Source organism: Trachurus trachurus, assembly GCF_905171665.1.
Source record: "Trachurus trachurus genome assembly, chromosome: 10".
Lineage (NCBI taxonomy): Eukaryota > Metazoa > Chordata > Actinopteri > Carangiformes > Carangidae > Trachurus > Trachurus trachurus.
Window position 1 is genome coordinate 1298072 of NC_139894.1, and position 27344 is coordinate 1325415.

General features: G+C 44.4%; 1 protein-coding gene across 2 annotated transcripts in view; it reads left to right on the forward strand.

Moving 5' to 3' along the window:
- tgfbi (transforming growth factor, beta-induced) overlaps positions 1-27344 on the forward strand; it is a 280474-nt gene that overhangs the window by 3267 nt on the left and 249863 nt on the right. The window contains exons 3-17 of one of the 2 annotated variants that reach the window (XR_014595683.1): positions 5228-5292; positions 5920-6077; positions 7090-7254; positions 9178-9324; positions 9513-9654; positions 10440-10652; positions 11635-11772; positions 12296-12438; positions 15267-15403; positions 16698-16828; positions 17865-17989; positions 18351-18453; positions 18922-18986; positions 21928-21952; positions 22105-22462. Coding sequence is in view for 1 of the 2 variants with exons in the window: in XM_083980407.1 (XP_083836533.1) it covers positions 5228-5292; positions 5920-6077; positions 7090-7254; positions 9178-9324; positions 9513-9654; positions 10440-10652; positions 11635-11772; positions 12296-12438; positions 15267-15403; positions 16698-16828; positions 17865-17989; positions 18351-18453; positions 18922-18986; positions 21928-21952; positions 22105-22166 (1819 nt within the window). In the remaining variant the exon portion in view is untranslated. Of the gene's footprint in view, positions 1-5227; positions 5293-5919; positions 6078-7089; positions 7255-9177; positions 9325-9512; positions 9655-10439; positions 10653-11634; positions 11773-12295; positions 12439-15266; positions 15404-16697; positions 16829-17864; positions 17990-18350; positions 18454-18921; positions 18987-21927; positions 21953-22104; positions 22523-27344 lie in introns of those variants that run through there. The other variant, XM_083980407.1, reaches the window with a different exon arrangement.

Genomic DNA, 27344 nt, shown 5'->3' on the forward strand with positions numbered 1-27344 from the left:
TCTCCATCTTTATCTTTATCTCTGTCTTCATCTCCATCTTTATCTCCATCTTTATCTTTGTCTTCATCTCCATCTTTATCTTTATCTCCATCTTTATCTTTATCTTGATCTCCATCTTTATCTTTGTCTTCATCTCCATCTTTATCTTTATCTTCATCTCCATCTTTATCTTTATCTTTATCTCCATCTTTATCTTTGTCTTCATCTCCATCTTTATCTTTATCTCCATCTTTATCTCCATCTTTATCTTTGTCTTCATCTCCATCTTTATCTTCATCTCCATCTTTATCTGTATCTCCATCTTTATCTTTATCTTCATCTCAATCTTTATCTTTATCTTGATCTCCATCTTTATCTTTGTCTTCATCTCCATCTTTATCTTTATCTTCATCTCCATCTTTATCTTTATCTCCATCTTTATCTTTGTCTTCATCTCCATCTTTATCTCCATCTTTATCTTTGTCTTCATCTCCATCTTTATCTTTATCTCCATCTTTATCTTTGTCTTCATCTCCATCTTTATCTTTATCTCCATCTTTATCTTTGTCTTCATCTCCATCTTTATCTTTATCTCTGTCTTCATCTCCATCTTTATCTCCATCTTTATCTTTGTCTTCATCTCCATCTTTATCTTTGTCTTCATCTCCATCTTTATCTTTATCTTCATCTCCATCTTTATCTTTATCTTTATCTCCATCTTTATCTTTGTCTTCATCTCCATCTTTATCTTTATCTCCATCTTTATCTTTGTCTTCATCTCCATCTTTATCTTTATCTCTGTCTTCATCTCCATCTTTATCTTTATCTTCATCTCCATCTTTATCTTTATCTTTATCTCCATCTTTATCTCCATCTTCATCTTCATCTCCATCTTTATCTCCATCTTTATCTTTGTCTTCATCTCCATCTCCATCTTTATCTTTATCTCCATCTTTATCTTTGTCTTCATCTCCATCTTTATCTTTATCTTCATCTCCATCTTTATCTTTATCTTTATCTCCATCTTTATCTCCATCTTCATCTTCATCTCCATCTTTATCTCCATCTTTATCTTTGTCTTCATCTCCATCTCCATCTTTATCTTTATCTCCATCTTTAACTTTGTCTTCATCTCCATCTCCATCTTTATCTTTATCTCCATCTTTATCTTTGTCTTCATCTCCATCTTTATCTTTATCTCTGTCTTCTTCTCCATCTCCATCTCCATCTTTATCTCCATCTTCATCTTCATCTCCATCTTCACCTCCATCTTTATCTTCATCTTCATCTCCATCTTTATCTTTGTCTCCATCTCCATCTTTATCTCCATCTCCATCTTTATCTTTATCTTCATCTCCATCTTTATCTTTGTCTCCATCTCCATCTCCATCTTTATCTTTATCTTCATCTCCATCTCCATCTTCACCTCCATCTTTATCTTCATCTTCATCTCCATCTTTATCTTTGTCTCCATCTCCATCTTTATGTTTTTCTTCATCTCCATCTCCATCTTCACCTCCATCTTTATCTTTATCTTCATATTTATCTCCATCTTTATCTTTATCTCCATCTTTATCTTTATCTTCATATTTATCTCCATCTTTATCTTTATCTTCATCTCCATCTTCCTCTTTGTCTTCATCTCCATCTTTATCTTCATTTCCATCTTTATCTTTATCTCCATCTCCATCTTTATCTCTATCTTTATCTTTTTCTTTATCTCCATCTTTATCTTCATCTCCATCTCCATCTTCACCTCCATCTTTATCTTTATCTTCATATTTATCTCCATCTTCCTCTTTGTCTTCATCTTTGTCTTCATCTCCATCTCCATCTTTATCTTTATCTTCATCTCCATCTTCCTCTTTGTCTTTATCTCCATCTTTATCTTTTTCTTTATCTCCATCTTTATCTCCATCTCCATCTTCCTCTTCATCTTCATCCCCATCTTCATCTTCCTCTTTGTCTCCATCTTCATCTCCATCTTTATCTTCATCTCTATCTTTATCTTTTTCTTTATCTCCATCTTTATCTTTATCTTCATTTCCATCTTTATCTCCATCTTTATCTTTGTCTTCATCTTCATCTTCATCTCCATCTCCATACCAATCTTCATCTTCCTCTTTGTCTCCATCTTCATCTTCATCTTCCTCGGTGTTTGAGCAGCAGCTGTGAAATGGTTTTGCTGGTTTTCATGGAAACAGCTGTTTTAGCATTTTTAGCTGAACTTGTCAGTTGAAAAATGATTCATCTGATCTGTTACCATGGAAATGATCGACTTCTCCGTTTCTGTTCCTCGTTTTTCATCCGGTAGCCGGTAGCAACCCCACCCCACCCCCTCCCCCCTCTGGCCCCTCCCCCCTCTGAGTCACACGTGTTGAGGAACTTGTGGTGATGAACAGGAAGTAGGATGGAGCTTTTACGTAAATGTTGAAAGATTTGGGAGAACACACACACACACACACACACACACACACACACACACACTAGCCAACACTGTGTTTTACTGCCCCCCCCCCCTCCTCCTCCTCCTCCTCCCTGGATGAGTTAGTGCGACCTCGCTCTGTTTGTTTTGTCAAGAGTCCACGGCGGCCATCTTTGTTTATGTGGGGAACAAACGAGAGTTGAGTTTCCATCTGGTTTGATAATCAGTCCAGTGTGTTCCAGCACACACACACACACACACACACACACACACACACACACACACACACACACACACACACACACACACACACACACACACACACACACACACACACAGCCGGTAGCTGATCTCCATCTGTTTACATTTTACTGCTGCGATCGGAGACGACGGAGACCTGAACCTTCGCTCCGTCTCAGTCTCAGTCCTGGGGGGTCCAGTTGATTTAACAGGGTATCCATCCACGGGGTCTTGAAAAGTATTAAAAGGTGATACATCAATTTGGGGAAAATTAAGACCCTTAAAAAGTATTAAAGTCTTTTCATGACTTTATAAAGTCTTACATTTTGAAGGTATTTTTTCTGAATTAGCTGTCCAAGAGTTTGAGTCCTAAAAAACATTGTGAAAGTGTGTGAATTTATTCATTTTATTAAAAAACAAAGATGAACCGGTACATAAAGAAGAAAAGAAGATTGTTGTTTTTGTTTTTTGAGCGTGGAGCAATGTTTTTTTGGTTGTTTTTTTTATGAACTTTGAATTCTGTTGCATCACATTGGTCTAAAGTCTTTATCATAAACTAAAACTGTTAAGTTAGAAGTGTCACTGATGTAAATGTTTACAGCTTGACGTGGCGGTGAGGTGTTGAAAAATATTGAGAAGGTCTTGAAAAAGTCTTAAAAAGGTTTTAAAATAAACTTCAAGATTCCTGTATATACCCTGTTTAAACTTCAGCCTGACGTTTTATTTTGTAGAGAACAGGAAGTGTGAGGCTAGCCCCCCCCTCCCCCCTCCCCCCCTCCCACACACACACACACACATTCTTCTTCCCTCTGAGGAAATGAGCTTTATGAGTCCAGACGGCTGAGACACTTTTATTATTATATGGAAATATCCACAGGAAGTGGTGATGCTTCGATGCGTCGCTCAGGGAATCGAACCTGAGACCTGTGGACCCCCGTCACCACCGCTGCTCCGTCTGGTTCACACAGGTCTGAGGCCACAGTGTCTGTTGCTCCAGAACCAGGGCCGTTGCTATGAATTCTGGGCCCCCTTAAAGAATACTAAAGTGGGCCCCTCCCCCTAACTTTTCCTTTTTTTTTCTTAGACTACGTATGTATTATCGTTTTTTATTTAGCCTTCTTTGTTTTGATGCTAATGCAGCATTACACTGCAAAAACTCAAGTATCTTAGCAAGAATATTTGTCTTATTTCTAGTCAAAACAAATCTCATTCTACTTAAAATAAGACTCATCATATTAAAAGCAGCTTGTTTTTAGACACTTTTTACTTCTTTCAAGCAGATTTTCACTTGGAATAAGTAGAAAAAATCTGATAGTGGAGCAAGTTTTTCTTCCTTATTACAAGCACAAAAAACTTACTTTCACTGGCAGATTTTTCTATTTATTGTGAATTTAAAGCAGAAGTGAGTGATCCGGTCGTTTTCGCTAATGCTGCGTTCCAGGCAGGCTTTTGAAATCGTAAATTACAGCTTCAAGTCACAACTTACGACTTTGTAGCGTTCCAGGCAACCCACTCGTGTTTTTCCGACCTGTTTTACCGGTGAAAGTCACTATAACGGCCACTCGTAACTTCTGACCCGTGAACTCGTACCAGATCGAACTGGTACCACTTCACGGTCGGAAAAATACGAGTTTCCTTGAACGCACCATAACAGTCCTCGTCGCTACGTCACCACATTCACGGCGTTCGTTGGCTGCACACACAGCCCTGCATGCCGTTCTCTCTCCTCATTGGATAAAAACTGTAGGATACGATAAATGTTTTCTCTTCGACTCAGAGCAGAGCAGAGTGACTGACAGACCCGTGTTTCAGTCCAAACACTCTATAGAAGTGATTGCTGTCGGAAGATACAACTATTTAAGACTTATATTAACACAAATATATCACTCACTTCTGCTTTAAGTGAAAATGATCTAAAAACAAGTAAATTTTTAGGTGATGAGTCTTATTTTAAGTGGAAAGAGATTAGTTTTGACTAGAAATGAGACATTTGGACAAGAAATAAGACAAATATTCTTGGAAAGATGTTGAGTTTTTACAGTGTACTATGAGTATCAGTCAGGGTCTTACGCAGAATAAATCAGTCATACAAAGATTAGACTACTGGGGTTTTTTATGGGCCCCACTGGGCGCTGGGCCCCTAGAGTTATCACCACCTTTCTCCCCTATACAACGGCCCTGCTCCAGAACCAGAACCAGAACCAGAACCGTGGGCTCAGTCTGGGCCCGTGTCTTTGCGGCCGTGTAAAGTGGAGCATTGTGGGAAACGGTGCGTTTACTGCCCCGGGGGAAACGGGAGATTCTCACAGCGCCAGCCGCCAGGGAACTTTATTAGCGTCATTAGACACAGACGGAGTTTATGAGTCTGAGTTATGAGGGAAAACCACTTTATGAGGCCAAAACCAGCACAACCCGGTTCAGACGGGTCCAGAACCACAGACCAGACCAGACCACCAGGCTGGAGGAGCTTCTCATGAGTCTGTGTGTGTGTGTGTGTGTGTGTGTGTGTGTGTGTGTGTGTGTGTGTGTGTGTGTGTGTGTGTGTGTGTGTGTGTGTGTGTGTGTGTGTGTCGTCTGCTGCAGGGTGATCACGTACGAGTGTTGCCCCGGATACGAGAGGATTCCTGGAGAGAAGGGCTGTCCTGCAGGTAGATCCATCCATCCATCTATCTATCTATCTATCTATCTATCTATCTATCTATCTATCTATCTATCTATCCATCCATCCATCCATCCATCCATCCATCCATCCATCCATCCATCCATCCATCCATCCATCCATCCATCCATCCATCCATCCATCCATCCATCCATGATTAATTGTCATCTATACCAAATGTTTTAATCATTTTTTTACAATACAAATGACACACTAACATTTAAATTCCTACCAATTCAGCGTTAGTTTAGTTAAATGGACCAGTGCATTTGTGCGTTTACCTTTACTTTGGCGCCACATCTGCAGATACGGTTCCAACATCATCTTTTTTGGAAAGTGACGGTATTTAGGAATCTTTACGATCAATTAAGTGTGGTGTTTAAAACCACGATTAATTGTGAAAACAAGTAATTGTGACATCCCAAGGTTGAAGTAATTGTTTTGAGAAATGCATTGTGTAAATGTTGATAGTGATAGTTGGATTGTGATGCATTGGATTCAAAAAGTAAAATAAACGAAATAAAAAAGCAACTGGAGCCTGATGTAAGATGTGTGTGTGTGTGTGTGTGTGTGTGTGTGTGTGTGTGTGTGTGTGTGTGTGTGTGTGTGTGTGCAGCGCTGCCTCTGGTGAACATCTACAACACTCTGGGCGTGGTGGGGGCCTCCACCACCCAGATGTACTCGGACCGAGCCAAGCTGAGGGACGAGATCGAAGGACCGGGAAGCTTCACCTTCTTCGCCCCGAGCAACGAGGCCTGGGCCGCGCTGCCCACCGTCAGTACACACACACACACACACACACACACACACGCACATGAAGTAACCAAGTACAAATATGGGAATTAACGGGAATAAATCCGAAATTTACAAAATTGATTGGTGAGGGTGAGTAATATTTTACCCAACATTCATGTTTTTGTGGTTCAGTAAAAGAATTGATTGTTCATACAATAATTAACTTTCCATGGGAATTAACGTGAATCTATGGGAATAAACGGGGAAAAAAATACAAAATTTACAAAATTGAAGGTTGGCCCTTAACAGAGAATTTAAATATAGTTGGGGGATGCTACAATATATTTTCCCCCAACTATATTTAAGTTCCCTGTTAAGGGCCAACCTTCAATTTTGTAAATTTTGTATTTTTTTCCCCGTTTATTCCCATAGATTCACGTTAATTCCCATGGAAAGTTAATACCTAAGTAATATTTTACCCAACATTCATGTTTTTGTGGTTCAGTGAAATAATTGATTGTTCATACAAGAATTAAAACTTGATAAAGTTCTACATATTGACTAGAAATAAGACAAATATCCTCTGAAAGATTTTGAGTTTTTGCAGTGAGTCTGGAGGAGAACTCACCGCTGCACTGCAAAAACTCTAAATCTTACCAATTTGTTTTATTTCTTGTCAAAATGTCTCATTTCTAGTCAAAACTAATCTCTTTCCACTTAAAATAAGACTCATCACCTAAAAATTAACTTGTTTTTAGATCATTTTCATTTGTTTCAAACTAATTTTCACTATTGTGGTGACGTTTTTTTTTTTGCATTTGTGTTTAATGTGAAGTCGGTCTTAAATTTAATTTCAAGTGGCATTAAAAACGTCTTAAAAACGTCTTAAATTTAACTTGGCTTAAGCTGTAGGAACCCTGTTTTACTTCTAAAGTACATTCCAGAGCCGGTACTCTATTACTTTTACTAGAGTAAAGGAGTTGAACACACACACACACACACACACACACGGCCCAGACAGGAAGTGATGATGTGTGTGTTGGCGCTGCAGGAGATCCTGGATGCTCTGGTGAGCAACGTGAACATCGAGCTGCTCAACGCGCTGCACTACCACATGGTGAACCGCCGGCTGACCTCAGAGGAGCTCAAACACGGCTCGTCCTTCTCCTCCATGTACCAGGACTTCGACGTGCACATCCATCACTACAGCAACGGGGTCAGACACACACACACACACACACACAATGGAGCACACACACACACACACACACACACACACACACTGGAGCACACACATTACAGTTTCTCTCAGTTGGTTCGGCTCATTTCTCTAAACAGAAATTACATTCTGAAGAAAAGCAAATCTCCCTGCACAGCCACAGTTCCTCAGGTGCAGGTGGGTAGCAGGAGTGCGTAAAATCAATAGAAAAAGACGGCCACCGCACACTGATAAGACTCTGCTGATATACTTTATTAATGAACAACGCGTTTCGCTTTCAGCGTCGTCAGGTTCGCCTCTGGCGTTGCTGGGTGTGGTCATATACCTTCGGTCACATGACCCGAACCATCAACAGATGGCAAAAAAGTTTAAAAAAACACTTGTGGTTATCATATGATGTATATGTACAATATAGCAACACTCAAATAAATCAAAAAGGGAAGCAGTACACCCATCACATACAATAGAATACAATATAATAGAAAGCCAAGTTATGAGTAGCGCAACGTAATCACAATCACCCAGCGGGTACAATGTATCACACCACAACAATAAATGTAACAATCAAGTTCAAAGAAAACAGCTCAAGTCCTGTGAGTCATTCATACCATACGGCTCGACAGTGGAGAGTTCGTTTATCCAAAAAGCCTCTCTTCTCAGTAGTTGTTTTATAATGTTACCTCCTCTTGGGTTAGGTTTTATTTTTTCAATGCCAATGAACCTGAGGGAGGCAGCAGAGCCGTGATTTTTATCTTGGTAGTGTTTGGCGATAGCGTAATCCAGGTTGTTATTTCTGATGGCCGCTTTATGTTCTGCTATGCGCAATTTTAAGTTACGTTTAAATTACATTCTATCTATCTATCTATCTATCTATCTATCTATCTATCTATCTATCTATCTATCTATCTATCTATCTATCTATCTATCTATCTATCTATCTATCTATCTATCTATCTATCTATCATAGATCACTGGTGAAAGTTCATCCTCTCTCTCAAAACACTTCACTCTTGTGTCAAAACTAAATTTCCTTCTCATACAGATATTCAGTTTCCCCAAAATCCTCCTCTCCGTCTGAGCCCAGTGCTTCATTCACTATAGTTACTGGACTAGTTTTTTTTGTCTAGCTAACAGAATACAATTGTGTGCAAAACTGAAAAAAACAAACAAACAGGGTTTGAGGGTAAGAGTAGCCTATAAGGTTTGACATCACACATTGCACTCCTACTCAAGGAAAGGTCGCCATTTTTATTCACACGTAAAGTAACTTCCATTCATCAGAGTAAAAAGAAAAAGATGGTTTGGAGGTTTGTCCATGTTGTTTTGAGAATGTAATTTCTGTTTAGAGAAATGAGCTGTAACAGAACTGTAACACACTGACAGAGTGTTGTCTAAGCTAAGCCCCACCCCCTCTACGCTAAGCCCCACCCCCTCTACGCTAAGCCCCGCCCCCTCAGGTGGTGACAGTGGCTGTTTTCGAAACCACATCCTACCGTATTGCCTACTACATACTGCGTTACAGTAGTATACTGTATACTGCATACTGAATGTGGGATTCAGTCTGCTACTTCAGCAGACCGACGCCGTTCACACCGCAGTAACAGTATACAAGTTTCCCAGAATGCATTTCACTGCAACCGGTAGCAGTAATTGTAAAACAGGTGAAAAGCTGTTTTACTTCCCGCTCTAGCGCTGTTATTATGTAACTTTATTAAGTTTTAATATGTTTTTTAATATTATTATATATTATATTTATATTATATATATATATTTTTTTTTTTCTGAAATTTTCAAACGCCGGAGATCCGGCACGGGGCCGGAATACTTTAAGCCCTGCAGTGAACTGAGTGTTGTCTAAACTAAGCCCCGCCCCCTCTAAGCTAAGCCCCACCCCCTCTAAACTAAGCCCCGCCCCCTCAGGTGGTGACAGTGAACTGCGCTCGTCTGATCAAACCGGATCAACACGCCACCAACGGCATCGTGCACGTGGTCGACCGCGTCATCACCGCCATCTCCAACAACGTGCACACCATCATCGACATCGACGAGGACCTGGAGACCCTGCGCGTGAGTACAAGTCTGATCCAGATCTAGATCCGGGTCCAGGTCCAGGTTTCAGTCTGATCCAGGTCCAGGTTTCAGTCTGATCCAGGTCCAGGTTTCAGTCTGATCCAGAACCAGGTTTCAGTCTGATCCAGATCCAGGTTTTAGTCTGATCCAGGTCCAGGTTTTAGTCTGCCCCCTCTGTGTTTCAGACGGCCATCGCGGCGGCCGGTCTGACGGCCATGCTGGAAGAGGAGGGGCAGTACACCATCTTCGCTCCCACCAACGAGGCCTTCGAGAAGATTCCTCAGGAGACCCTGAACAGAATCCTGGGAGACCCCGTAGCTCTGAAAGGTAAAACCCCGACCCTCCGGCGTTCCGACGCTCCGGCGCTCCGATCCTCCGGCATTCCGGCTGTGAAATAGGTGCAGATTTGAGACCCTTCAATGAATTGAGCTGATTCTTTCTAACTGTCTATCTGCAGTCGCCACAGGCTGTCCTGCCAGAACAGTTGAATGATATTTCAGTCAATGATGCACACACTTCCTCTCAGGCCACTCATTTATTTATCAGATGCTTGAATTTACTTGTGTGTGGTTTCTACAGAGAATTAAAAGAAACATAAATGAAAATGAATTATATGCATGGTTATTATTGCATTATTATGAACATAAAACGTGGCATAAACAGACAAAATATATAATATAAATAAAGAAACGTTGATACAGTAAATGTATGCGTTCATTTAACACAATGCAATCATTAAACACATCCCTGAAAGCAGTGCACACTGAAAAGGCATGCAACAATTGAGTGACGGTCCCTTAATTATTTATTATCCCTAGCAGGCGGCAAAAATATAAACAATCAACTCTGGCGACGCCGTCACACATTAATAAATGGACCGGACGGCCCGTGTGAATATTAACCGCCACATAAACATACGTCCTCAACAATAAACAAAACAACTTCACTTACAGTCTCATGGACGCACAATCTGAATGAATGAATGAAGGATGAATGAATGAGTGAGTCCCGACTATGACGGGTCCTCCGCTGCTCTCGATCACTCAGCCAGGTGATCTGATTGGTTCAGCCGGTGTAACCCGACTGACCCTCGTCCTCCTCTGTGTCCTCAGACCTGCTGAACTACCACATCCTGAGGCAGATGCACTGCTCCGAGTCCATCGTGTCCGGCGCTCCGATGGAGACGCTGCAGGGAACGGTCCTGGAGGTCGGCTGCGACGGAGACCAGATGACGCTGAACGGGAAGGCCGTCGTCACCATGAAGGACCAGCTGGGAACCAACGGGGTCGTCCACTACATCAACGAGCTGCTGATCCCAGACTCAGGTCAGAGAGAGAGACAGAGACCATGTTATGTAGAGAGCTGTCAGGGAGAGGAGCTGTAGACGCTGAAGCTGCTGAAGCTGCTGCTGTTAACGCTGAAGCTGCTGAAGCTGCTGCTGTTAACGCTGAAGCTGCTGAAGCTGCTGCTGTTAACGCTGAAGCTGCTGAAGCTGCTGCTGAAGCTGAAGCTGAAGCTGCTGCTGAAGCTGCTGCTGCTGCTGCTGACGCTGAAGCCCATGGCTGAAGCTGCTGCTGTTAACGCTGAAGCTGACGCAGTAGAAACTCAGTAGCCATGTTTCCATCCAAAGTGATTCGAATTACTGGGAAATGCGCATTAAAAGAAATTCGAATCGTGTGTGTTTCCATCTACGGACTTTGCACCCCCCCCCCCCCCCCCCCCCCCCCCCCGGAAGGATTGACGGTCTGATTTGAACACATTAGCGCGATTTAGCGCATATGTTTATTACCTTCATAACGCGACCTGTCCGTGTGTGTGTGTGTGTGTGTGTGTGAGAGAGAGAGAGAGAGAGAGTCGCGGCTGCCACAGACTTTATTAATGATAAACGCTGGATGCGCTGGTTGATAGGCGTTTCGTTTTTACTGAGGAGGAATTATGAAGAAGTGCAGTAACATCATTATGAAGGTGTGTGGGGGCTTTTATTTTGCCGTGGCGGTGCCACAATTAATTAATTAATTGTTGTGTGACAGCGGAAACCCTGATGTTGTCTTGTGAGTGAACTGCAAACACGGGAGTAGACGGGGTGAAAGTGCGCTACGTCACACTTAATTCGCATACAGCTGTTTCCATCCCATTCGAATCAACCAAAACCCGGCCATAGCGAGCGTATTTCAGTTTGTGCGAATCAGGGGATTTTAATGCGAATCACGGCGTTTCCATCATCATTTTCCGATGCGATACATCTCGATGCATCTAAACAGCTGATGGAAACGCACCTAATGATCTCAATGATTTGATCCTCTTCAGCCAAAACTCTCCTGGAGCTTGCCGAAGATTCATCTGTTTCCACGGCAACCAAACTGTTTGAGGGAGCCGGTCTGAGACCCCACCTGACAGGGTCCGAGGCCCTGACCCTGCTGGTTCCGCTGAACGACGCCTTCAAAGGTAACGCACTGTCGTTGTGTCTTCTTCATCTCCTCCACTGCAAAAACTCAAAATCTTTCCAAGAATATTTGTCGTATTTCTTGTCCAAATGTCTAATTTCTAGTCAAAACTAATCTCTTTCCACTTAAAATAAGACTCATCACCTAAAAATTAACTTGTTTTGAGATAAGTTTCATTTGTTTCAAACTAATTTTCATTTTTCTGAAATAAGTAGAAAAATCTGCCAGGGAAAGCAAGTTTTTTGTGTTTGTAATACAGTAAGAAAGAAAAACTTGATCCATTGTCAGATTTTTCTACTTATTTCAAGTGAAAATCTGCTTGAAAAAAGTAAAAAGTGTCTAAATACAAGCTGCTTTTTAATGTGATGAGTCTTATTTTAAATAGAATGAGATTAGTTTTGACTAGAAATAAGACAAATATTCTTGGTAAGATTTTGAGTTTTTGCAGTGTCTGACTGTCATCCTCACACCTGTGTGTGTGTGTGTAACAGGAAGTTGACCCTGTCTTTACCTCTGTGTAACAGGAAGCGTGACGATGACCCCTGACCTGAGGAAGCTGATGACCAACCACCTGCTGAAGCAGCAGCTGTCGTCTAAGTCTCTGTACCACGGCCAGGAGCTGGAGACTCTGGGAGGACTCAGACTGAGAGTCTTCGTCTACAGAAACGTGAGTCTCCACCATAGATAAATACACGTAATGCTGCGTTCAAGACAACTTGGAGGTCGAAATTCCCAACTCGGAAATTTCCGACTTCCGACATCATTGCGTTCGCGCTGCAGGAACTCGGAAGAAGAAAAAAAAAACATGGATACCTGAAGGAAGTTTGGCGTATTGTGGCTCATCGCTGAATATGAAAAATCAATGCAGCAGTAAATGATGTTTATTTTGGAGGAGAGGAGACGCTGCAGATGAGTGCACATATAATGTTACAGCCTTGATAACAGTTAAAGGCCCCATGGCATGAAAAATGTGATTGTGGTTATTTTTTCGTGCTTGGGGAGGTCTCTGGGCCACGTATATAGATGATATAGATGTATATAGATAGACGTATATACTGCCCCATGCATCAAACTGGTCATAAACGGAGAAACACACACCGCCCATTTGTAGGAACTGTCTCTTTAAGACGAGCAGATAGCACTTCCTCCTTTCTGTGATGTCACACACAAGGTAACTCCGCCCACCGTGACCAGTTGTTTTTTTTCCAATTTTTATGAATGCAGCTTAGGTTTCAGTTACTTGCTTGTGATTGGCCCGACCACATGCCACTCTAAAACAGTCAGCCAATCAGAGGAGAGGTTCTCATTCTCTCTTCTGATTGGCCAAATGACCTGTGGCTGCTAGAGCTCCAGAAAGAGGCAACAGAAAGGGGCAGTAGAAACATTATTAAGCAGATCACAGGTACTCAGAACCAATGATACATCTTGATAGGGAAATAAACCCAGAGAAAAGTGCACAGCATGGGCCTTTAAACGTTATTTCCGTCACATATGAGGAACACAATTTCACACCATACAACAATCACAGCTTAATATAAACGTATTTCATATCGGCTACTGCAATAATACACTAAAATATGCACTCAAACCTCAACAAATAACTTAAAATGTCTAAATTCTAACCGTTTAAGACGAGGGCTGCCATTTCATTAGTTCGACGCCGTTCAATTCATTTTTTACAACTCGGAGCTCGTTTTTTTCCAACTTCAGAGTTGTCTTGAACGCAGCAGTAGTCGTCACATTCAAGCCTGTCAGACGCGTCAACACGGCGGCCATCTTGGTCAGGGCTTTCTGACCATAGACAGTCAGCAGTCAGACCCAGTCAGACCCTTGTAGAACACATTTCAGTGTATTTATGCATGTGCGTGTGTGTCTGAGTATGTGTACAGTAAGTAAGGATGTATCATAAATAAATGTCTGACATTTATAATAAACCAAACGGCTTGAAAATCGGTTGAATATTCAGTGAGTTATGGTGATTTTAATGGTTGATAGTCCTCTGCCTAAATGCAGTAAGTAGACACGGTTTGCCCCTGACCAAGATGGCCGCCGCGTTGACGTATCGTTCCAATGGACAGCAGCGTCAGAGGCGGCATCTATCTATGGTCTCTCCACACCTGCGACAGAGCTCCGTCGTCCTATTGGTCCACGTGTAAACGACGAGTCAGAGCTCTGTCGTCCTATTGGTCCACGTGTAAACGACGAGTCAGAGCGTCATTCTCTGCTTCCACGTCCATTGAAATGCATTGCAGTTAGTCCGTTTTCATTCGTTTTTATATGTTTTTTCTTGACATTTTAAGTTTAAAATGGTCAAACGGTGTTCATGGGGTACATGCAACTCTGACACTAGGTATCCTGAGAGGCCACGGGGGGATTTTTTTACCTTTTTCCAAGCCACATCTCAACCAAGAGAAGTGTCTGCTCTGGATAAAGTTATGCAGTAGACCACAACACCAACTAAACCTGGATAAACTTAACAAGGATGTCTACATCTGTTCTAAGTTAAGTCAACAACGTATTTGAGGCAACATATTGTCAGAGATGTTTAGATGTTAGCCAGCATCACAACTAAGCATAAAGCCCGCTAGCTGATGATGGTCAGGAGGACCAGGCGCAGCTCTAACGGTGGTTTTCTGGAGGTCGCTGAGTCCACAATGAGCCGGTGGTTTTCCTTTTCCAGTGACTCAGACCGCCTGAGTCCTGCGGCCGGGGGTTGTGTCATCCGTTGCCAGGCAACTGTGAGGATTGTCTGTTGTCATGGTCTCCGCCTCCGCAGCGATGACATCATGAGGTCATTGGGTTCGTGTCTGTTTCTCATTGAGGTGAAGACCCGGTCTGGAGACTCTGTGGTGAGTTCATCCTGGACCAGACCAGCTCAGTGATCCTCATCAGGCTGAGTCCAGGACCACAGAGAGTCCACATCCAGGTCCAGGTTCAAGTCTCAAGTGGTCCAGGTCTAGACCTGTGGTCCAGGTGGTCCAGGTGTAGACCTGTTGTGTTGTGTTCAAGGGGGCAGTTGTGGGTCTGAGAAGTGAAGTCACTTCCTCGTTCAACAAACTGCAATCCCCTCTTCTTCCTCTGGGGGCTGGTGTCAGAAAGCAGCATTCCCCATAGACCCACATGTTAAAATCACCCACTTTACATCCTCAGTAAACATGCTAAAAGCCTGGTGTCAGAACGTTTTCTGGTCTCAATCGATAGTTTCTCCCCCCGCACACACTCTGAGGGGGGTGAATTTTTTTTTAACTCTACCGTTTTACTGTTATTAGGTTAAAACTCTGGCCAATTAGGGCGCGGAAACGTTGAGTGACAGGTCCGAGCAGCTCCGTGGACAGCTGCTTCGAGGCCAGTGGGCGGGTTCTCGGCCGGCCAATCCAACATGGCGCTGTTCAGGCCGCCATATTGGAGTCACAAAAACGACTCCCCAAAACCAATGGGGGACGTCACGGTGCTACGTCCATTCTTTTTACAGTCTACGGTTGTGTTGTGTTGTAGAACCTGTGCATCGAGAACGCCTGCATCGCGGCTCACGACAAGACGGGTCGCTACGGCGCCATGTTCACCGTGGACAAAGTCCTGACGCCGCCGGCCGGGACCATCATGGACGTCCTGAAGGGGGACGACCGCTTCAGGTGAGGACACGCCGGCCAATCAGAGTTCAGTTTAGTTTAGTTTAGTTTATAGTTTATTAGTTTAATAAGGGACAATGTGCAATTACATTCATCATTTAAAGGAGAAAAAAAAATGAAAAGATGGTTGCACCAGATTTAGCTCCCAGCTAATTTCCATCTGTAGTCCCTACACATAACATAACAGTAGTAAAATATACAGAATACAAGCTACTATACAAAGATGAGGCATCAACAGACACAGTTAGACAATGGACAACACTTAGACAACAACATGTATGAGGTAGACAAAGTGCAAAGTGCTCATAGCAGCAAGATGTTGATTGTCATATAGGACGAATCTCCTTGTTTACAACTACTTCCGGGTAGAAAACCAGCATGAGAACAATAGTGACGGACGAGAGTTTCTCTATCTAATCTTTCATGTCACTATATCACCGTTTAGACTAATCTGATGTTTGTTAAGTTTATAAAACCAATGTTTGGACAAACATTACTATTTATGTGTGCACATTTTTGTAATTAGTCATGGTTATCATAGATTAGCCGGGCTAACGGTTAGCTACCTGTTTAACTTTAATAACTCAGTGACTCAATAAACGCTCCATGAAAAAATATTTTCTCCAGCGGATATCTGAGTTCCAACATGACTGAGCTAACTGGAGTAGTTTCATGTCGTGTCCCACAACGGGAGGGTTTTAACCGCTGACGTCCTGCTGTTAGCTTAGCTACCGCTGTTAGCTTAGCTATCGCCGTTAGCTTAGCTACCGCCGTTAGCTGTCCCTGTCAGCTGAGCCACTGATGCTTTCTAGACACTGTGATTCCCCCAAACTGGATAAATACAACACATAGCAACACAAAACAGAACCACGACAGAACCACCTGGTTAAAGGGACATTCTGCTCCTTTTCCAAAAATTAAACACAGAAATAGTAATGTTTCTTCAACCATTTCAGATTTGTCTAAACGGTGATAGGGCGTGAAAAATATGATATATATAGCTAAACTCTCGTTCGTTACTATTGATCTCATTCAAACTACGTGCTGGTTTTCTACCCGGAAGTAGAATGTAAACAACAAGGAGATTCGGTCTATACTGTAGCTATGTGTGGTGGACAAAGTGCAAAGTGCTCATAGCAGCATGATTATTCATAGTATTGATAATAATAAATAAAGTAATAATAGAGGGCTCTCTCTTCTCTCCCTCCCGTCCACATAACGCTCATGGCCCCGCCCCTCTTGCCCCGCCCCCTCATGGTCCCGCCCCCTCATGGCCCCGCCCCCTCTGTGCTTCCAGCCTCCTGGTTGGTGCGATCCAGACGGCCGGGATGACGGAGCTGCTCAACCAGGAGGGGGCGCTCACCTTCTTCGCCCCCACCAACGACGCCTTCAGCGCCATGACGCAGGCCGAGCGCAACCGCATGATGCGTGAGTACGAAACACTACATGAACACAACATCTGTGACATCACCAGTGGCGTCACCGCTCCACTGCCACAGCTGCTGCTTCCTGGTTAAAGGGACATTCTGCTCCTTTTCCACAAATTAAAATAGTTCCTGAGTGTCTAGGACCTGCTTCGGTCAAAAAGACAAACATCACAGCCCAGTTTCAGTGCCTGTCCCTTTAAATGCAAATGAGCCACTGCCTATGGCTTTCTGTACGTAGGCTAGAGCCCCGAGGCAGCGCTGCTCCTTCTCCAGGTCACACCTGAAGCTTCACCTTTCATTCAAACTAACTAATGCTACCGATACAGGTGTTAGATTTCATCAATGAGACCAACATTTACCTCCTAAAAATAATTTAACCAGCCGGCGGTAAACCTCTAAAAACCTGCGGGTAAGTTAAAGCAGAAGTAATATAAGCCATCCGGTGGTTTTGGCTAACTTCTTGTCAGCAGATGGAGTTAGCAGTCACCCTGAGGTTTCTCCGATTTTCCCTGTTAAAAGGGTTTCCATGGAGTTTTTCCTCAGTGGATGTGAGGGTCTAAGGACAGAGGATGTTGTTGTGATGCCATGTAAAGCCCTTTGAGACAAACTGTTTGTAAAAACGGGCTATACAAATAAAATTGCCTTGCCTTGCCCGCCCTCGTCCCTACGTCACCACATTCCCTTGGCTGCACACACAGAGAGGACTGCCCCTTTATGCCGTTCTCTCTCCTCATTGGATAAAGGTTGTAGGATACAAGGAAAGTTTTCTCCTGGGCTCAGAGCAGAGCAGAGTGACTGACAGACCCGTGTTTCAGACCAAACACTCTATAGAAGTGATTGCTGTCGGAAGATAGAACTATTTAAGACTTAGATTAACACAAACATTCCGCTTACTTCTGCTTTAATTAGCGATCGTTTTCTCCCCCGGGATGACGGCGGAGGTTGGCCGGCCGAGCAGCTCTGCAGACCAACATTTAAACATTATGAGTTGTTGTTGTTGTGGACAGGAGCTCTAACAGGTGTGTGTCTGTTGCTAGGTAACCCTCAGGAGCTGTCAGCCGTGCTCAGGTATCACCTGGGGGAGGGCATGTTGGTGAGCGGGGGCGTCAGCTCTCACACCAGACTGAAGCCGCTGCAGGGAGAGAAGCTGGAGCTGGGCGTGGTGAGTCTGATTGGTCTCTGATCGGTGCTGATCGATGCCTCTGATTGGTCTCTGATCGGTGCTGATCGATGCCTCTGATTGGTCTCTGATCGGTGCTGATCGATGCCTCTGATCGATGCTGATCGATGCCTCTGATCGGTGCTGATCGATGTCTCTGATCGGTCTCTGATCGGTGCTGATCGATGCCTCTGATCGGCCTCTGATCGGTGCTGATCGATGCCTCTGATCGGCCTCTGATCGGTGCTGATCGATGCCTCTGATCGGTCTCTGATCGGTGCTGATCGATGCCTCTGATCGGTCTCTGATTGGTGCTGATCGATGCCTCTGATCGGTCTCTGATTGGTGTGTTTGGTTCTTCCAGAGGAACTACACCGTCTACGTCAACAAGGTCCCGGTTGCCGACGCCGACCTGATGGCCACTAACGGGGTCGTCCACGGCGTCAACAGCATCATCAAACCTCTGCGTGAGTCTCCGCCCCTTTGCAGGTTCAAGACCCAGACCAGGTCCTGGGGTTCAGGACTCAGACCACACTGCAAAAACTCAACATCTTACCAAGAATATTTGTCTTATTTCTAGTCAAAATGTCTCATTTCTAGTCAAAACAAATCTCATTCTACATTAAAAGCAGCTTGTTTTTAGACACTTTTTACTTCTTTCAAGCAGATTTTCACTTGAAATAAGTAGAAAAAGTTTTTCTTTCTTATTACAAACACAAAAAACTTGCTTTCACTGGCAGATTTTTCTACTTATTTCAAGTGAAAATTAGTTTGAAACAAATGAAAATGATCTAAAAACAAGTTCATTGGAAAGATTTTGAGTTTTTGCAGTGCCGGGTCCTGGGGTTCTGGACTCAGACCTGGTCCTGGGGTTCAGGACTCAGACCTGGTCCTGGTCCTGGAGTCGAGTCCTGATCCTGTTCTTGTCTCTGCAGCTCCGAAGGTCGACAGGGAACAGAATGATGGACCTGCAGCTCCTTTCAGATCAGCGGCTTCCAGGGTGAGACTCAGACCAGTAGAGACAAATAGAGACAAATAGAGACCAGTTGAGACCAGTAGAGACCAGTAGACACCAGTAGAGACCAGTTGAGACAAGTAGAGACCAGTAGACACCAGTAGAGACCAGTTGAGACAAGTAGTGACCAGTAGACACCGGTAGAGACCAGTAGAGACCAGTTGAGACAAATGGAGACCAGTAGACACCAGTTTAGACCAGTAGAGACCAGTTTGGACCAATAGACACCAGTTCAGACCAGTATACAACAGTTTAGACCAGCAGAGACCAGCAGAGACCAGCAGAGACCAGCAGAGACCAGTAGAGACCAGTAGAGACCAGTAGAGACAAATAAAGACCAGTAGACACCAGAGACCAGTAGAGACCGGTTTAGACCAGTAGAGACAGGTTTAGACCAGTAGACACCGGTTTAGACCAGTAGAGACAGGTTTAGACCAGTAGACACCGGTTTAGACCAGTAGACACCGGTTTAGACCAGTAGACACCGGTATAGACCGGTTTAGACCAGTAGACACCGGTATAGACCGGTTTAGACCAGTAGACACCGGTATAGACCGGTTTAGACCAGTAGACACCGGTTTAGACCAGTAGACACCGGTTTAGACCAGTAGACACCGGTTTAGACCAGTAGACACCGGTATAGACCAGTAGAGACCGGTTTAGACCAGTAGACACCGGTATAGACCAGTAGAGACCGGTTTAGACCAGTAGACACCGGTATAGACCAGTAGACACCGGTATAGACCAGTAGACACCGGTTTAGACCAGTAGACACCGGTTTAGACTAGTAGAGACCGGTTTAGACCAGTAGACACCGGTTTAGACCAGTAGAGACCGGTTTAGACCAGTAGACACCGGTTTAGACCAGTAGACACCGGTTTAGACCAGTAGACACCGGTATAGACCAGTAGACACCGGTTTAGACCAGTAGACACCGGTTTAGACCAGTAGACACCGGTTTAGACCAGTAGACACCGGTTTAGACCAGTAGAGACCGGTTTAGACCAGTATAGACCGGTTTAGACCAGTAGACACCGGTTTAGACCAGTAGACACCGGTTTAGACCAGTAGACACCGGTTTAGACCAGTAGAGACCGGTTTAGACCAGTAGAGACCGGTATAGACCAGTAGACACCGGTAGAGACCGGTTTAGACCAGTAGACACCGGTTTAGACCAGTAGACACCGGTTTAGACCAGTAGACACCGGTATAGACCAGTAGACACCGGTTTAGACCAGTAGAGACCGGTTTAGACCAGTATAGACCGGTTTAGACCAGTAGACACCGGTTTAGACCAGTAGACACCGGTTTAGACCAGTAGACACCGGTATAGACCAGTAGACACCGGTAGAGACCGGTTTAGACCAGTAGACACCGGTTTAGACCAGTAGACACCGGTATAGACCAGTAGACACCAGTAGAGACCGGTTTAGACCAGTATAGACCGGTTTAGACCAGTAGACACCGGTTTAGACCAGTAGACACCGGTTTAGACCAGTAGAGACCGGTTTAGACCAGTAGAGACCGGTATAGACCAGTAGACACCGGTAGAGACCGGTTTAGACCAGTAGACACCGGTTTAGACCAGTAGACACCGGTATAGACCAGTAGACACCGGTAGAGACCGGTTTAGACCAGTAGACACCGGTTTAGACCAGTAGACACCGGTTTAGACCAGTAGACACCGGTTTAGACCAGTAGACACCGGTATAGACCAGTATAGACCGGTTTAGACCAGTAGAGACCGGTATAGACCAGTAGACACCGGTAGAGACCGGTTTAGACCAGTAGACACCGGTTTAGACCAGTAGACACCGGTTTAGACCAGTAGAGACCAGTAGAGACCAGTTTAGACCAGTATAGACCGGTTTAGACCAGTAGACACCGGTATAGACCGGTTTAGACCAGTAGACACCGGTTTAGACCAGTAGACACCGGTTTAGACCAGTAGACACCGGTTTAGACCAGTAGAGACCAGTAGACACCGGTATAGACCAGTATAGACCGGTTTAGACCAGTAGACACCGGTATAGACCGGTTTAGACCAGTAGACACCGGTAGAGACCAGTTTAGACCAGTAGACACCGGTTTAGACCAGTAGACACCGGTTTAGACCAGTAGACACCGGTAGAGACCGGTTTAGACCAGTAGACACCGGTAGAGACCAGTTTAGACCAGTAGACACCGGTTTAGACCAGTAGACACCGGTTTAGACCAGTAGACACCGGTTTAGACCAGTAGAGACCGGTTTAGACCAGTAGAGACCGGTTTAGACCAGTATAGACCGGTTTAGACCAGTAGACACCGGTTTAGACCAGTAGAGACCGGTTTAGACCAGTATAGACCGGTTTAGACCAGTAGAGACCGGTTTAGACCAGTAGACACCGGTTTAGACCAGTAGACACCGGTTTAGACCAGTAGACACCGGTAGAGACCGGTTTAGACCAGTATAGACCGGTTTAGACCAGTAGAGACCGGTTTAGACCAGTATAGACCGGTTTAGACCAGTAGACACCGGTATAGACCAGTATAGACCTGTTTAGACCAGTAGAGACCGGTTTAGACCAGTAGACACCGGTTTAGACCAGTAGACACCGGTTTAGACCAGTAGACACCGGTAGAGACCGGTTTAGACCAGTATAGACCGGTTTAGACCAGTAGAGACCGGTTTAGACCAGTATAGACCGGTTTAGACCAGTAGACACCGGTATAGACCAGTATAGACCTGTTTAGACCAGTAGAGACCGGTTTAGACCAGTAGACACCGGTTTAGACCAGTAGAGACCGGTTTAGACCAGTATAGACCGGTTTAGACCAGTAGAGACCGGTTTAGACCAGTATAGACCGGTTTAGACCAGTAGACACCGGTAGAGGTGTGATGTGTTCAGGGACAATCAGTAACTGTGATGTCGTGTCTGTCCAACAGGTCGATTCCAAGAGCTTCAGGAACGGTGAGTAGAGGAACTTTCTCTTTCCACCTTAACTCTGGAGGATTTCCACCTTAAATAAAAACAACAATGTGAATCAGAGCGGAGAGTCGTGTTCTGGTCCTGGTCCTGATCCTGATTCTGATTCTGGTTCTGGTTCTGGTTCTGGTTTGCAGACGACCTGTTCCAGAAGGTGATCCGTAGCCGCTCCAGCAGGATGATGACCCACGGTCAGTGAACGCACCGCGGAGGACCCAGATGCACCGCCACATCTGACCAACCAAAGAAGAAGAAGAAGAAACCCTGAACGGTCCCAGGTTCAATTCCCTGCTGCTCCTCTGGGTGCACGAGGCGTTCACTGCCACTTCAAATAATCTGTACAAATGGAATAAATCAGAACAACTCAGTGTGTTTGTTGCAGGAATTCTGGGAAACGTAGTTTCACTCTGAGAGAAACCGTTTGAATTTACTTCTTATTTTTATCAAACATTGATTTGTTTTCTGTAAAAACTAGTGTTGAGCAGACGTCTGTGTGTGTGTGTGTGTGTGTGTGTGCGTGCATATGTGTTGTGTGTGTGTGTGCACTTGTGTGTGCGTGTGTTGTGTGTGTGTGTGTCCTGCAGCATGTGGCAGGTTTAAATCATCGACCCGGCGTCTCTGTAGAATCTGTTTTTATAAAATAAACTGAAGGAGTGAAACTCACGAGTCGACTGTGTGTGTGTGTGTGTATGTGTGTGTGTGTGTGTGTGTGTGTGTGTGTGTGTGTGTGTGTGTGTGTGTGTGTGTGTGTGTGTGTGTGTGTGTGTGTGTGTGTGTGTGTGTGTGTGTGTAAATCATCTGTAATCTGTGCACGTTTCCTCCGTGCACGCTCGGCGCCGCTGGAGGAAACGTTATGAAATATTAATGCAGTGCAGAGACAGAGCTCCTTTTTACAGGGTTTAATGAGAAGACCTGAACGCCTCACAGGAGAACACACACACACACACACACACACATCACACACACACACACACACACACACACAGACACACACACACACACACACAGACACACACACACACACACTGAGACAGGATATGAACCTGTTTTCTCTTTAGATTAAAACTAAGAGAAGCAGCAAAATAAAAGTTTCACATCTTTCTGTTCTTCATCAGTTTGTTTCTCCTTTATTCTCTTCCTCCTTCTCCTCCTCCTCTTCCTCTTTCTTCTCCGCCTCCTCTTCCTCCTTCTCCTTCTCCTCCTCCTCTTCCCTCTCCTCCCCGTCCTCTTCCTCCTTCTTCTTCCTCCTTCCTCATCCTCCTCCTCTTCCTCCTCCTCTTCCTCCTCTTTCCTCTCCTCCTCCTCCTCTTCCCTCTCCTCCCCGTCCTCTTCCTCCTTCTTCTTCCTCCTTCCTCATCCTCCTCCTCTTCCTCCTCCTCCTCCTCTTCCTCCTCCTCTTCCTCCTTCTCCTCCTCCTCTTTCCTCTCCTCCTCTTCCTCTTTCCTCTCCTCCTTCTCCTCCTCCTCTTCCCTCTCCTCCTCTTCCTCCATCTCCTCCTCCTCCTCTTTCTTCTCCTCCTCTGCCTCTTTCCTCTCCTCCTCTTCCTTCTTCTCCTCCTCCTCTTCCTCTTACCTCTCCTCCTCTTCCTCTTTCTTCTCCTCCTCCATATGAACTGAAGAGTTCAACGTTCAGATTAAGGGCTTTTATTTTGAAAATCCAATGTTAAATAAAGACCATGGACGAGTCTCAGTGTTTTAATTCAAAGGTTCGACTTTTTTTCCCCACACAAACACAGTTGCCGTGGTTACGCCTGTTCATCATTATGGGGTGTGTGTGTGTGTGTGTGTGTAGTGTGAACCTGAACCTCCACACGCTCCTGTTCACCAGGGGAAACATGAGAAACCTGACTTTTATTTTGGTAGTATTAGACTAACGTCCTGTAGCGATGCAGCGTCAGCTCTATCACTACCACCAATATGTCCAGGATGGCTTTCACCTTGTGAAGCATTCTTCTCTCTGACACCACTGTCAGAGAGTCCATCTTCACCCCCACAACGTCGCTGGCCTTGCGAGATGGAAATTAGTGGTTCCGCTAAATCTGGTGCAGCCATCTTTTTATTGTCCCAATAATTAATGTCACTGCACACTGTCCTTTTTAAATAAAAAAAAAATAAAAAAATCAGTCGGTTGGCGTCCGCTACCCTCAGCTTGCTGCCCCAGCACACCCCAGCATAGAGCAGTGGTTCCCAACCTGGGGGGCGGGACCCCCCAAGGGGGGCGCCAAAGATCCAGGGGGGGTCGCGAAGCCCTCTTGATTTGAAGGGGTTTAATAATTTTAATGTAATTCAAATGTTAAAGGAGCATTATCGCAAATACAGCAGTAATAGCATAAAACAAGATGAAATATGCAAAAGATGGGTCGGGGGGAGCCATAACTAAATGTACAAAAAAAATCGGCAACAGTATAGTGTCCGTGGGGACTAAAGCAGGCTGCTCTCTCTCTCTGACAGCTGCCCACTTGTTTATATCTGATAAGCTCCGCCTGGCTCCATCTAGTGGCCGAATTAAGGATTTGGATTTGCGATAATACTCCTTTAAATAAATGAGTAGGCTAAGCATTTAATTCACATGTGACAAAATCAACAAAATCCAAGGGCCATATTAAACATTCATTCGTGTATTTAAATAGATAAACAAATAAATGATAGGCCTATAGGCTATCAATAGATGATTGAATATCAACAGTTTTAAAACATTAAATAGGCTACATAATATACAGCAGGACAATATCAGTCACGATGAGTTTGAAAAACAGCCTGGAACAATGAGAAAAAACCTGTGTATGATTACAACATATTCTTCAGAACTTGTACTTTTAAAAACACAATTATGTTTTTAAAAGTACAAGTTCTGAAGAAATATGTTGTAATCATACACAGGTTCTCCTGATGGTTTGTTCCATGCTGTTATTAAATTACTGAAATATAATAAAGTATTTCATGTAAAAGAAGTTATGATGTTCCTTATTTTATTTTATTTTATTTTACATTGGGGGGGGGGGTAGTCCTGTACTCCACCTCATCACCCTTGCTGATGCATCCAACTACTGCTGAGTCATCTGAGAACTTCTGGAGATGACAGGTCTCTGTGCGGTCGTTGAAGTCACTGGTGTACAGGGTGAAGAGGAAGGGGGAGAGGACGGTCCCCTGCGGGGCCCCGGTGCTGCTGACCACCCTGCCGCACATACTGTGGTCTGCCAGTCAGGTAATCCACAATCCAGGACACAAGGAGGGAGTCCACCTGCATCGCCGTCATCTTCTCACTCAGTAGAGCCGGACGGACGGTGTTGAAGGCACTGGAGAAGTCAAAATACTAGGGCCGGGACTCGATTAAAAAAATTAATCGAATTAAAGCAGAAGTGAGTGGTCCGGTCGTTTTGGCTAATGCTGCGTTCCAGGCAGGCTTTTGAAATCGTAAATTACAGCTTCAAGTCACAACTTACGACTTTGTAGCGTTCCAGGCAACCCACTCGTGTTTTTCCGACCTGTTTTACCGGTGAAAGTCACTATAACGGCCACTCGTAACTTCTGACCCGTGAACTCGTACCAGATCGAACTGGTACCACTTCACGGTCGGAAAAATACGAGTTTCCTTGAACGCACCATAACAGTCCTCGTCGCTACGTCACCACATTCACGGCGTTCCTTGGCTGCACACACAGCCCTGCATGCCGTTCTCTCTCCTCATTGGATAAAAACTGTAGGATACGATAAATGTTTTCTCTTCGGCTCAGAGCAGAGCAGAGGGACTGACAGACCCGTGTTTCAGACCAAACACTCTATGTAAGTGATTGCTGTCGGAAGATATAACTATTTAAGACTTATATTAACACAAATATATCACTCACTTCTGCTTTAATTAGAGGCTTTGTAATTAATTAATCGCAATTAATCGCATTTTAATCGCATATAAATATTTGACCTGAGAACAGTGAGAAGCATTTTTTTTCACATGGATTTTAGTATACCATTGAATGACTGAATACATAAGCTTAAGCATTCAAGGTGGTACTTAACCAAGACCAACAGACTAGGGATGCAAATTATCCATTAATTCATTAATGGATATTTGATACATACAGATTAAATGGTCTTTCCTTCCAATACACTATGATGATTACTGTAGTATTTAACTAGGCTACTTAAATCACAGTAGCATAAACTGATTTGTTGAACTCAGCCTGATGTAAACATTAATAAAACTCAGTAACCAATCACACAGCAGCTCCATGTTGTCCCTGTGTGATGTTCAGGGACAGGTCAGGACAGTCTGAAGACAGAGCTCTGAGGGTGAAGTCCTATCATAATGAGATGAGCTGCACCTGTGACAGTGACAGGTCATAGATATAGCGCTGCAGCTGAGCAATTAGCGCGATTTAGCGCATTTAGCGTGCACCCGTGTCTGTGTATCTATGTGCAGGCAGAGATCAGAGATGGTGTTTTAAATAACCATGCTAGCGTTTCACCAGCTCTCATCTCTGCCAGTCAGCCTCTCAAACTGCCGCCTCTCTCGTGAGAAAAAAAAAAAAAAAAATTTCAATAAGTGCGATTAAAATGTGTAAATTTTTTTTAACGCGTTAATTTTTGTGTAATTAATTAATCGTAATTAACGCGTTAAAGTCCCGGCCCTACAAAAAACATGACTCTCGGGGCGGTGTGTGGCGCAGTGGTTAAAGCGGCCGCCCCATGCAGAGGCTACAGTCCTCAACGCAGGCGTCAACGGTTCGAGTCCCGCGTCGAGCAGACCTTTCCTGCATGTCATTCCCCCTCTCTCTACCTCCCCCTCTCCTGTCTCTCTCACTATGTGCTGTCAAATAAAAGGCAAAAAAAAAAAAAAGACTCACAGTGCCCCCCCCCCCCCCCCCCGTCTTGTCCAGGTGCGTGTAGATGCGGTCGAGCAGGTAGAGGATGGCCTCCATCCTCAACTCCTAGTCGGGGCTGGTAGGCGAACTGGAGGGGGTCCAGATGTGGTGTGACCACGGCCCGGAGCTGCTACAGGATGAGTCTTTCCACGGTCTTCATAATGTGGGAGGTCAGCACCACCGGTCTGTCCTTTGAGCTGCTGGGGCGCCGTCTTCGGCACGGGAACGACGAGGTGTTCCAAGAGAGAGAGAGAGGCTCGCCGACAAGGGCCGGTCACAGAGTTTGACGATGCGTCCTTTACACATAGCTGCTTCTGATTTCATCCCGTTACGCGTGGTATTTGTTTAGTGGTGATCTGTGCACACTACTCATCTTTGTTACACGGGTTCAAATATAGGTTACTAAATGTTAGGGTCTGTATAAGTGGAAGGAGAGAACTTACATTTTAAAGCTGGACCAGCGTTTCATTGTTTACACTTGAGGTTTATTTATCCACGTGAGAGTGAATTCCCGGA